Here is a 13,547-nt window from a genome sequence, read left to right as displayed (position 1 = left end):
TTGGGATATGTGGAACTTTAGGATATGTGAAATACTGGGATATGTAGAACTTTGGGATATGGAGAATATTGGGATATATGGAATTTTGGGATATGTAGAACTTTGGGATATGTGCAATTTCGGGATATGTGGAATCTTGGGATATTTGCAATACTGAGACATGTGGAACTTTAGGATATGTGGGATTTTGGCATATGTGGAATTTTGGGGTATGTGGAACTTTGGGGTATGTGGAACTTTGGGATATGTGGAACTTTGAGATATGTAGAATTTTGGGATATGTGGAACTTCGAGATATGTGGAATTTTGAGATATGTGAAATATTGGGATATGTGGAATTTTTATAATATTGGAAGTTTGGTATATTGAGATGTTGGGATATTATTATGGGACTTTTAATAAAGGCATTTTGAGATATTGGGATTTTATTTTAATTGAAATTTTGGGATATTGGTATATTAGGATTTTGTGGTACTAGGATATTCATGTAGAGATATTCGGACATAGTTGTATTGGGCCATAGATATGTTGGGACATAGGTATATTTCGACATAGGTATATTTGGACGTTAGCATACTAGAACGTAGGTGTACTGGACCTCATTTACTACCTCCCACTACCATAACATAGGAATATTCGGACGTAGGATTGGTGGGTCATAGGGATACTGTGACGTTGGTATATTTGGACATTAGAATATTGGGACATAGGGTCATTGGAACGTTAGTATGTTGTGTCATAGGATCACTGGAACGTGGAGATATTTGGACTTAAAGATACTGTAATATAAGTATACTAGGACATATGGATTTATTGGGACGTGCAGTTACTAGATCCTAGGGATACTAGGATGTAAGAACACAATACTATCGTATTCCTACATTCCAAAATTCCTATATCCTAACATCTGTTAACCCAAAATCCGCACATTCTCAACCTCCACATCCCAAATTTCTACATCCTAAACCTCCACATCCTAAACTTGCATATCCCAAACCTCTACATCCCAAATTTTCCTACTCCAAACCTCCACATCCCAAATTTCCACATCTAAAATCTCCACGTCCCAAATCACCACATCTCAAACCTCCACATCCCAAATCTCCACGTCCCAAATCACCGCGTCCTAAATCACCACATCCTAAACTTGCATACCCCAAACCTCCACATCCCAAACTTGCATGCCCCAAACATTCTCCTCCCAAACCTCCACATCCAAAATGCACATCCCAAGCCTATCCCAAACTCCCCCACCCAAAAGCCCCAAAAACCCCATGAAACCCCCAGAACCCCAAAAACAGCCTAAAATTACCTACCACTGCACAATATAAACCGGAGTATCGTCGCTCAGAGGTTAGTAATCTATACGCTCGGTTCTAAACCCGAAAGAGCTAAACAGAGCCACGGAAGAGACAAAGAAGGAGTAAAAGAGGGGAATGAAAAAAAAGCGCAAAACAAGAGAGCGAGAACGACAACGATGAGCAGAAGAACACGCTCGTCCGTGAAAGCAAGCGGCTTACATCGTGCAGGGCATAACAGGATTTAAGCCACTGTAAAACCGGTCCTCCCACTGGATATACTCGCACGAGACCCAGCAACGGCCATCGCGAAAAATCTCTGCCATTTCTGTCCGCGTTGCGTCGCCGAACTTTGCTCGCAAAAAACTTATTCACCCTCTCGCTCTGTTTCTCTGTGTTTCTCTCTCTTTCGCCGGCTGTAATCCCTACCGTTTGTTCCACCGTTCTGTCTTTCTCGATGGAAGTCACCGATGTCTCCCTTGCTCCGCCGATTCCGACGATCGATCGAATTCTTCGTTTAACTTTGATCGACGGTTTTTTAATTGCAAGGGTAACGAGGCGTGATTTCATTCGACCAGCTGGATACCTTCGATCTCTTTTCCCGCGGTTTTTTTCTAACTATGCGTACTCATTTTTATATTGGAAAGTGGGTATGTTGGGGGATTGAATTAAATTAGAGACTGTGTAGTCTTCTTTTCACAAGAGTTCAGTATTTAAAAAGATTGAAATATTAAGATTATAGTATCGCAATGTTACGTATGATATTATAGTATTGCAGTATTTTAACATATCAAAATTTCAGTATCTTAATAATACAAAATCTTAATGGACCAATATTATGAATTTGCGATATCATCAAATCTTAGTATTCCAAAATAAAAATGTCACAAAAATCCTAAAATACTTATACAATAATATTATAATATCAGAACATCCTAATATTCCAACATTCCAAATCTCAAGATAGCATTACTACAATATTTCAAAATTCCCATATTTTAATATTCAGATTTTGCAATATCTCGAGATCCCAAAAGTTCCAAAATTCCAATATTGGCTATAACAGAGAGAAAACACTACAAGAATGTACATAATTATTACTTGTTTGATAACTTTTCAGTCGGTGACTCAAACCCATCACTACATCTAATGATCAATTTAACATAAGTAGTTTTAACCCATCACTATCTCATTCGCTATTTAGTTTATCCTAATAATATGAAGTAGTAGGTATTTTTTAATTATAGAGTGCTATACATGTGATGTATAAATTTAGTAAAATAGACACATGTGGCAACTAATAGCAAAGAAATAATAAATTCAGAAGTATTTATTAAGTTTGTTCTGCAAGTATTTTAGGGTTGCTATCTACCAAAATAGTGAAGGGTGCAAGTAGTAAAGGATTAAATTTATAGTTATACATATATACAAGTGGTAGCCATACAAACTATAATGGAAATTAAGTTCCAAAATTCCAAAATTCTAATATCCTAAAATTTCAAAAATTTCAAAATTCCTAAAATTCTAAGAATTCCAAAAATTTCCATAATTTCCAAAATTTAAAGAATTCCAAAACTTCCAAAATTCGAACACCCCAATTCTTCCAAACCTCAAAACCCCAAAATAGCTCTCCTTCCTCTCGCACCTCGAAAACTCCCGGGTGATTCATTTTCGTTAACAATTTTTTTCAACCGATCACCGTTAATTATAACGATTTCAGAACAGAAACAGAGCTGCTGTTGTTTATTACGAAATAGGGAGAAACACATCGAACCCGTGCATTCCACGATCGTTTATCGTAATTTTTACGCGGTGCGGCGTGGAAAAGTTGGCAACAGTTGAACAGGAACATGTACGTTTCACGGTTTTCCGGCCTTTTACGACTATTACCATGTATAGGTGTCCGTAATAAAAATTAGCAGAGTAGATTTTGATTAATGCGCTTATCAAGCGACTGCCTGGGTAATTGACGCTCAGACTTGTTTTCATTTTACAATTACACATATTCTGTTCATATATGATTTTAATTTTTGGTCATGCGATTTCTCAATTTTTGTTCAAATAATTTTTCAATTTTCTATTTAAGTAGCTTTTTAATTTTTGTTCAAATAATTTTTCAATTTTTGTTGAAGTAATTTTTCAATTTTCTGTTTAAATAATTTTTTAATTTTTGTTCAAATATTTTTTTAATTTTTATTCAAATGATTTCTTAATTTCTGTTGAAATACATTCTTAATTTTTGTTCAAATAAATTTTTAATTTTTGTTGAAATAATTTTTAAGTTTGTGTTCAAATAATTTTACAATTTCTGGTCAAATAATTTTTCAATTTCTGCTAAAATAATTTCTCAAATTATTACATGAAATCATTTCAAAAACATAAAAGTACTAAATTTCTAAATTTTCTAATACTTAAAAATTGCCATCTAAATCTGAAAAATTTGATAAACTAAAAATTTCAAAACTTGCCTCAAAAACTTGACGAGCCAAGAATTGACGAATTCTAAGACGAGTAAAGTGGAAACCTTGAAAACTTGCGGTTGCATAAGTTCCATGTTTTATAAACCCAACAGCGGAGCGTGTTGATAGGAGAACAATAAATGTCCACATAATTCGAGCAGTATCGTCATAGAAGCAAGTTCAGTGCAAGTACAGTCGGTGTTCATTCGTCGTCGCAATCGTCGTCGACTTTTCGAGCTGGCGTTACGGAGATTTACAATCGTCGTTTCGGCCACCGTAAACGAAGCATTTTCGGGAGCAAACGATCGCAGTTAAACCCTCTCTGGAACGCCGCCGGGGAACATTTAAGGTAGCGGCGACGAAATTTTCAAGCGATCCACTTGGATATGTTGCTCGTAGGAGATATCCTCCGGTATAATAGCATCGTTTTATACAGCACTGATATATCGCGGTTAACAATGGATTCCGACCCACCAAACACCAAATACAAAACGCCATTTTTTCTCCGCCTTTCTGATAACAAAGAACAATACTACAAAATTGCCCATTTTCGACCCTCCTGTCAACATAAAGCTTACAAAACGCTTATTTATATGCTGCTATAGAGAACGCCACTTGCTGACTGTGAAATCGATATGTGAGAATTATTTTAAGTGGGAGTTACTACAGTAGTCTTTTGAAGCAAATTTGAATACAGTTTTGATGAATGGAAAATTTGATGGTTTAGAATGGTAGCTTAAAATAGAATGAGAATATGTAGACTATAACAGAGAGAAAATATAACAAGAATGTACGTAACTATTACTTATTTGATAATTTGTCAAACGGTGATTCAAACCCATCACTACTTCTAATGAACAATTTAACCCATCACTATTTCATTCGGTATTTGGTTTATCTTAATAATATGAAGTAGTAGTTATTTTTTAATTAAAAAATGCTATACATGTGATGTATAAATATAGTAAAATGGAGATATGTGACAACTAATAGCAAAGAAATAATAAATTCAAAAATATTTATTTAGTTTGTTCAACAAGTATTTCAACAAGGATTGTTATTTACCAAAATAGTAAAGGGTGCAAGTAGTAAAGGATTAAATTTATAGTTGTATATATGTAAAAATGGTAGTTTTATAAATAATAATGGAAATTAATTATGGAGAAATAATATGTTTAAACAAATTTTTTAAATATTTGAACTAAATCTAGTTAATGTGTAAAATAAACATAATTAGACGATAACTTCACAGGAATCGATTAAACTTTTCCACTAAATCGCAGCATACACAAAGATCCTAATATTCTAATTTCCTAATATTCCAAAATTCCATGAATTCCAAAAATTCTTACAATTCCTAAAATTCCAAGAATTCCAAAAATTACTACAATTTCCAAAATTCTAAGAACTCCAAAAATTCCAACAATTCTTACAATTCCCAAAATTCCAAGAACTCCCAAAATTTAAAAAAATTCAAGAACTCCAAAAATTTCAAGAATTCCAAGAACTCCAAGAATTTCAAGAATTCCAAGAATTCCGAATATTCCTATAATTTCAAAAATTCCAAGAACTCCAAAAATTTCAAGAATTCCAAGAACTCCAAGAATTTCAAGAATTCCGAATATTCCTATAATTTCAAAAATTCCAAGAACTCCAAAAATTCTCAGAATTTCAAATATTCCTACAATTTCCAAAATTTCATAAATTCCAAGAACTTCAAAAACTCCAAGAATTCTAAAAATTCCAAAAATTCCAAAATTTCAAAATTCAAAAACTCCCAAATTCCAAAATTCCAATATTCCAAAATTTCAATATTTAAAAGTTCCAAAATTCCAAAAATTTGAAATACCAAAATTAAAATATTTCAAAATCCTAAAGTTTCTAAAATCCCAAAATTCCAATATTCCAAAATTCCAAAATTCCAAAATTCCAAAATATCAAAATTCCAGTATTCTAAAATTCCAACATTCCAAAATTCCAGCATTCCAGCATTCCAAAATTCCAATATTCCAAAATTCCAATATTCCAAAATTCCAATATTCCAAAATTCCAAAATTCCAAAATTCCAATATTCCAAAATTCCAGTATTCCAAAATTCCAACATTCCAAAATTCCAACATTCCAATATTCCAATATTCCAAAATTCAAAAATCCCAAAAATCCAAAATGCTATAGTTACTACCCCAAAAACACCCTCCCCCCTATCCCTCAAAACCCTCAATTTGCACTTAATTTCCAGTACCATTTAAAACCCCTCCACAATAACACAAACCACCAAAACCATAAAACAGCCGTCAACCACAGTCTCCGACAATAAGACACACCCAAAGCACCTGGAATAAAGAAGGCACCGTATCGTCCGATCTGCGTCTCTTCGGAAAGTAATGGACTCGTGGTAAATGGAATAGTTATAATCTAGCAGTGGTGACCTTTGAACAGAGATAGTTATCATGGGAAGTTGCGATTGATTCTTTTTCACCTCGGGTGATCTTCGATTGATCGCGCCATGTTGGATTCTCGATGATCTGACCTCTGCATAAGCTCGCAGATGGTCCTTGTTGCAAGCAGGTCTTACTGTTGTGTTGCCAGCGTGGGAAGTCGAGCAGCACTCTTTAACGATCGACACGAGCGCGCGTGCATGCACACACGGAACACGCATACGTGCCCGGCCCACTGTGTGCCCACGCAGATGCAATAAAATGCCCTGGGACATCGGCCGTACCGACGGAATTGTTCCAGCGCACCGACGCTATGCAGACACCTCTATATAGGGTGGCACGTTTTAGATCGCTGTTTGAACTAGCGCAAGTTTAGCATTTTAGGCATGAGAAATGTGGACGGTGCACGTTTTAGATTTAAAAGTGATAGGGTGATTGAGATGTGTGGGAATTGGGGATTCGGGGTTGTTGGGGAGTTTGCACTCTGCAATCTTGGGATTTTAGGACTCGAATTAGAGATTTTTTGATATTTTGTTGAGGTGTTTTGGGGTTGTGGGGTATTTGGGAACTGGGATTTGGAGATTGAAGTACTTTGCGATTTTGGGGCTTTAGGGTGGGTGGATTCTAGGTTTCTGGATGTTTTGGGTGCCGAGATATTTGGGATTTGGGAACTTCTGAAATTTAATACTTCGCAATCTTGGTATTTTGGTATAGGTGGATTCTAGGTTCATGGATGTTTTGGGTACTGAGATATTTAGGTTTTCGGACTTATGAAGTTTGGTACTTCGCAATCTTGGGTTTTGGTATGGGTGGATTCTAGGTTTCTGGATGTTTTGGGTGCTGAGATATTTGGGATTTGGGGACTTCGGAAGTTTGGTACTTCGCAATCTTGGTATTTTGGTATAGGTGGATTCTAGGTTCATGGATGTTTTGGGTACTGAGATATTTGGGATTTGGGGACTTCTGAAGTTTGGTACTTCGCAATCTTGGAATTTTGGAATGTGTGGATTCTACGTTCATGGATGTTTTGGGTGTGGAGATATTTAAGATTTGGGGACTTATGAAGTTTTGGTATTTTGCAATCTTGGGATTTTAGTATGGGTGGAATGGGTGGATTCTAGGTTTCTGGATATTTTGGGTGCTGAGATATTTGGGATTTGGGGACTTCTGATGTTTGGTACTTCGCAATCCTGGGATATTGGTATGGGTGGATTCTAGGTTTCTGGATGTTTTGAATGTTGAGATGTTTGCGATTATGAGATATTTGGGAACTGGGATTTGGTGATGTGCCAAGTTTGTTACTTTGCAGTCTTGGACCTTTTGGACCAGTGCATAAGTTCGTGGATGTTTTGGGTGTCGAGGTACTTGGGACATAAGGATATTTGAGATTTAGAAACGATCAAAGTTTGGTACCTTGCAATGTTAGGACTTTTGGATGGTTGGACTCTAGATTTCTGGATAGTTGGAATGTTGAGACATTTGGGATTATGAGATATTTGGGAACTGGGATTTGGTAATGTGCCAAGTTTGTTACTTTGCAGTCTTGGACCTTTTGGACCAGTGAATAAGTTCCTGGATGTTTTGGGTGTCGAGGTACTTGGGACATGAGGATATTTGGGATTTGGAGATAGTCAAAGTTTGGTACATTACAATCTTCAGATTTTTGAATAGGTGGAGTCTAGGTTTCAGGATATTTTGAACGTTGAGATATTTGGGAACTAGGATTTTGGCGTTTCTGAAGTTTTACACTTTGCAATTTTGTGATTTTAAAAAAGGTGGCTAATAGATTTCTGGATGTTTTGGCTGTTGAGGTAAATCAGGACTTGAGGACATTTAGGATTTGGGGACTTTTGAAGTTTGCTACCTTGCAATCTTAGGATTTTGATGCTGCTGGTTAGTAGATTGTTAGTAGATTGTTAGTAGGTGTTAAGTTACTTGAGACTTGAAAATATTTTGGATTTAGGAACTTTTGAAGTTTGATACTTTGTTATCGTAGGATTTTGGTGCTGCTGGTTAGTAGATTTCTGAATGTTTCAGGTGTTGACGTACTTAGAACTTAAGAGTATTTGAGATTTTTTTTTAAGTTTAGTACTTTGCAGTCTTGGGATTTTAAGACTGTTGGGTTTTAGACTTATGGATATGTATAGAGTCAGTATGTTTCAGACTGCAGAATATTTGAAACATTTAGCTATTTAAGAATTTTGGATCTGGAAGATTTTGAATTTTTGAACATTGCAAGCTTGTCATTTTGGCAGCTGAAGTTTTGAAACTTTCCTATTTTGAAATTTCTATTGAATATTTCAAACTATAAGATGTTTTAAATATTGGATTACTTGAACAGCTTATTCTACTTATACTTACTGAAGCTAAATATATTTATTATATATCTTTATATGTTCATCTATTTAATCTCTAATTGATTGATTTTAAGAATACATATAAACTTACTTACGTATATTCTCTATTTTTGTTTCAGGTAAGTGTCTGCTGTATATTCCATATTACGAGGTTAAAGCTACTCCACCACGCAGGTAAATAAACATCTATTAACAAGTATTATACCTGCTTCACATTCGATAATTCCATTAATATTTAATTAAGGTTCATGCTCAGTTTCTGGAACTTTGGTGCGTTACCATACCGAATTATGCATTTAATAAACTTGTAACGTTTACTTCCAAATTCTCAGAGGATCACATTAACAAATTTTTAAATCCACAAATTAATAAGTTAACAAATTTTCAAGTCCTCAAATTATTAAATTAGGAAATTCTCTAATCCTCCATTGATCAAACGACTAAATTACCAATTCTTCAAATCTTCAAGTTCTGAAGTTGTCAAATTCTCAAATTGACAAATTACTGATTCGCCAAATAATCAAATCCTCAAGTTACTGAATCATTAATTCTTCGAATACTTGAATTTTCAAATTGCCAAATTACCAATTTGTCTAATTCCTGAATTACAAAATCTCCTATTTATCAAATCCTCAAATTCTTAACTTACCAAATTACTAAATATCCAAATCCTCAAATCACGAAATGACCTAATACCCAACTCCTCAAATTACCAAATTACCAAATACCCAAATCCTCAAATCACCAAATGACCTAATACCCAACTCCTCAAATTACCAAATTACCAAATACCTAAATCCTCAAATTACCAAATACCTAAATCCTCAAATCACCAAATGATCAAATCACCAAATGACCAAATCACCAAATGACCAATCACCAAATGATCAAATCACCAAATGACCAAATCACCAAATCTTCAAGTCACTAATTTCTCAAATCTCTAAATCTGTAAATTACCAAATGACCTAATACCCAACTCCTCAGATCACCAAATTACCAAATTACCAAATACCTAAATTCTCAAATCACCAAATGACCAAATCACCAAATGACCAATCACCAAATGATCAAATTACCAAATGACCAAATCACCAAATGATCAAATGACCAAATCCTCAAATCACTAACCTCTCAAATCTCTAAATCTGTAAATTACCAAATGACCTCATACCCAACTCCTCAAATCACCAAATGACCAAATACCTAAATCTTCAAATCACCAAGTGACCAAATACCCAACTCCTCAAATCACCAAATTACCAAATACCCAAATCCTCAAATTACCAAATAACCAAATTACCTAATATCCAAATCCACAAATCACCAAATTACCTAATACCCAAATCCTCAAATTACCAAATAACCAAATTACCTAATATCCAAATCCACAAATCACCAAATTACCAAATAACCAAATACCTCAATCTTCAAATCACTAAGTGACCAAATACCCAACTCCTCAAATCACCAAATTACCAAATACCCAAATCCTCAAATTACCAAATAACCAAATTACCTAATATCCAAATCCCCAAATCACCAAATTACCTAATACCCAAATCCACAAATCACCAAATGACCAAATACCCAACTCCTCAAATAAGCAACTTACCAATTCCACAATCCCCAATTTACAAAATTACCAAATTACTCTTCAAATCCTCAAATCAACTTACGAACCCTCCAAATTCCCAGCCCTCAAACTCCCCGTTTTCCAAAATCGTTAAAAAGCCCACGTTCCCGCCATAAAAGCGTTATCGTTCGAAGCGTCAATAATCAGTACGCCGGCATTAATTGTTACATTAATCTTGCAGCGACGTAACGGCGTTGATTTCCGTTCGACCGATAACGTACGGTCACGTAACTCGATTTTTAGCATCGCCCGTTTGTTTTTTACCCACGATAGACTTTCCCGTTCGGCGATTAATATCGTTCCTTTGTTTTTGCATTCGTTGATATTCCACTTTCGCGAGCGGTTAATCGCGAAGCCTCGCCGCGGAAATAGGTTATCGATCCCGCGGACGGTGATTCGTTTTGACAGTGCATCGAGTAGTGACATCGCGATAGCCAAACGTGATAACAGAAACAAATTTCCTACGCCATTTGCAACAAGAGTCCTGGCGTGGTTTTCATCAGTATTTGGACTGACGTTTGAATCGAACACCTTTTTCCTCGTCGCCTCTGTTTCACTCGAAACTGCCAAAGCTTTGAACCCCGATTCACCTCGACTATCATTGGAATTGGAAACTTTTTCAGATCTATCTATGAAGATAGATTCTTTTATTAGTCTGCCCCCGCTGTTCTTTAAAGGTACATTGAACTTGTCAGCTTTTCGTTTGAATTTATACAACGGGAGCTGTCAGACGATACACTTTTGTTCAGGACTTTTCCACCATTCGATAATCCTTTACACTCGGAGGTGTTTTTACTATCTAGTGGCTTTCATACGATTTCACAGGTTTTAGGGTATTTTTTTAGTAGTTCATGTTTTAATTTAGGTTTACTTTATATTGCAGCTTGGGATCATATTCAATATATTGCAATTGGAGATCATACTCTATATATTGCAATTGGGGATCACACTCAATATATTGCAATTAGAGGTCACACCCTGTATATAACAATCAAGGATCACATTCTGTATACTGCAATTAAAGATTGCATTCGGTATATTGCAGTTATGGATAACACTCTATATATTGCAATTAGGGATTTCATGCTGTATACTGCAATTAGGGACACACTCTGTATATTGCAGTTAAGGATCACACTCTGTATATTGCAATTAGGGATCACACTCCATATATTGCAATCAGTGATCACATTCTATATATTGCAAATAGGGATCACACTCTCTATATAGCAATTAGGAATCATACTCTATATATTGCAATTAGGGATCACACTCAATATATTGCAATTAGAGGTCACACTCCATATATTACAATCAAGAATCACATTCTGCATATTGCAATTAAAGATCGCATTCTGTATATTGCAGTTATGGCTCACACTCTATATATTGCAATTAAGGGTCACACTCTGTATATTGTAATTAGGGATCACATTCTATATATTACAATTAGGAATCATACTCTATATATTGCAATTACGGATCTCACTCTGTATATTTCAATTAAGGGTCACACTCTGTATATTGCAATTAGGGATCTCTCTCTGTATATTGCAATTATGGATCACACTCTGTACCTTGCAATTAGAGATCTCACTCTGTATATTGCAATTAAGGGTCACACTCAGTACATTGCAATTAAAGATCACACCATATATATCTCAATCAGAGATCACATTCCATATATTATATTCAAAGGTCATATCCTAAACATTGTAGCTAGAAATCACTCTGTACAGTACAATTACAGACCACACCCTATATATATTGCACTCTATGTATATTGCAATTATGGAATGTAATTAGACATTGCAGTATTGATTATGCAGATCGATTGTTGCATTTTATTTCTTTATTAACGTGAAATTTAGTGTCATTCAAAAATGTATTAAAATCTTGCACCCTGAAACACCCTTCATATATTGCAATATATCTTGCACATCGAAATTGTATGTAGAGATCGTTTAGTATCATTTAATTCAGTATTCCTCAAACATCTACCAAAAAAAGATAGATATAAAAAAGTTTTAATTATACAATTTATTAACAAAACAGTAATAAAACAGTAAATGTGAAATCTTGATTACTTTCCCCTAGAAATTCCCCATTTCCCAGTTACGTCGGAAACACCCCAAAACGGCGAATTTCCAAGGAAATTTCCCTGTCTTTTAGTTTTCGCGATCAACGGCCACGATTTTCGTTAGCGTCAGGAAGCACTCGAGTGGGGTTAGTCAGCTGACAGACAGCACTGACGGTGCATTGGAGGGATGTGGCCAGAAAGGGCGAGGGGAGGGACGGAATTGTTAATGGAAAGCCATTGTTCTCTAATCAAACCATTTGCTCACCGACGAGAAGGGGTGACTAGCATGTACGAGAGAGCCCCTCGTTGGACAAAGTGAAACGAAGACGTAGGAAAATGGTGGTGGAACCATAGGCAGAGTTGACAGCAGGTATGCATACGATCAAACCCTTCCCACCTTGCGTTTAATGGCTTTCAAAGCTTTATTTTATATATCTGGATACAAACGGCCACGGAAAACTTTACCTACGATACCACCCTTCATATTCACCGACTTCGAACAATGCACTTCGTTTGTATCGATATTGATATTCAAATCGACGGTTAAATAGAAATTCCTTTTCTGCAAATGCGCTAGGAATTTTAATTTTTCCATTGTGTCGAACAATTGCGAACTTTATGGAAATTAGGAGGGCTCGTAACGTTTTTAATTTCTTCGGTCTTTTTTGTTGTAAAGTCATTTTTATGGAAATGAAGTTTTAAATTTTTATTTGTTTTGCGAGTTTTCATTTCTGGAGATCGCTTTTATTAGCTTTTATAAGTTGTCAAATTTTTCATTTTAAAATTGTCGAATGTAGGTATTAATTTTTTAGCAAATTTTATATACAAATTTTTTGAACCATTTGTTCTTATTTTTGGGGGAAAAAGACAGTGATGCTTGTACAGATATTCAATACATTGAGCAAATAAAATTTTTTGTTGTAATAAAAATAAAAATATATCTCATATTATAAATTGTAGTACTGTACTCATATGTACGCACATGTACTCATATGTACTCATATGTACTCACATGCAGTCATATGTACTCATATTTATTCACATGCACTCACATGTACTCACATGTACTCATATGTACTCACATGTACTCACATGTACTCATATGTACTCATATATGCACTCACATGCACTCATATGTATTCACATGCACTCACATGTACTCATATGTACTCACATGTACTCATATGTATTCACATGTACTCACATGCACTCATATGTACTCATATGCACTCACATGTGCTCATATGTATTCACATGTACTCATATGTATTCATATATG

General features: G+C 35.2%; 1 protein-coding gene across 25 annotated transcripts in view; it reads left to right on the top strand.

Annotated features, from left to right (window-relative positions):
- LOC100878152 (protein muscleblind) overlaps positions 1–13,547 on the top strand; it is a 491,425-nt gene that overhangs the window by 76,011 nt on the left and 401,867 nt on the right. The window contains exon 4 of one of the 25 annotated variants that reach the window (XM_076540521.1): positions 8,672–8,749. The exons of the other annotated variants lie outside the window; for them this stretch is intronic. Within the exon in view, the coding sequence (XP_076396636.1) occupies positions 8,672–8,734 (63 nt within the window). The 3' untranslated portion in view covers positions 8,735–8,749. Of the gene's footprint in view, positions 1–8,671; positions 8,750–13,547 lie in introns of those variants that run through there. 25 annotated transcript variants of the gene reach the window in all.

Source organism: Megachile rotundata, chromosome 15 (assembly GCF_050947335.1).
Source record: "Megachile rotundata isolate GNS110a chromosome 15, iyMegRotu1, whole genome shotgun sequence".
In the NCBI taxonomy this organism is placed as follows: Eukaryota; Metazoa; Arthropoda; class Insecta; order Hymenoptera; family Megachilidae; genus Megachile; species Megachile rotundata.
Note: the sequence above shows the minus strand (reverse complement) of the source record. Positions and strands in the feature narration are given on the sequence as shown.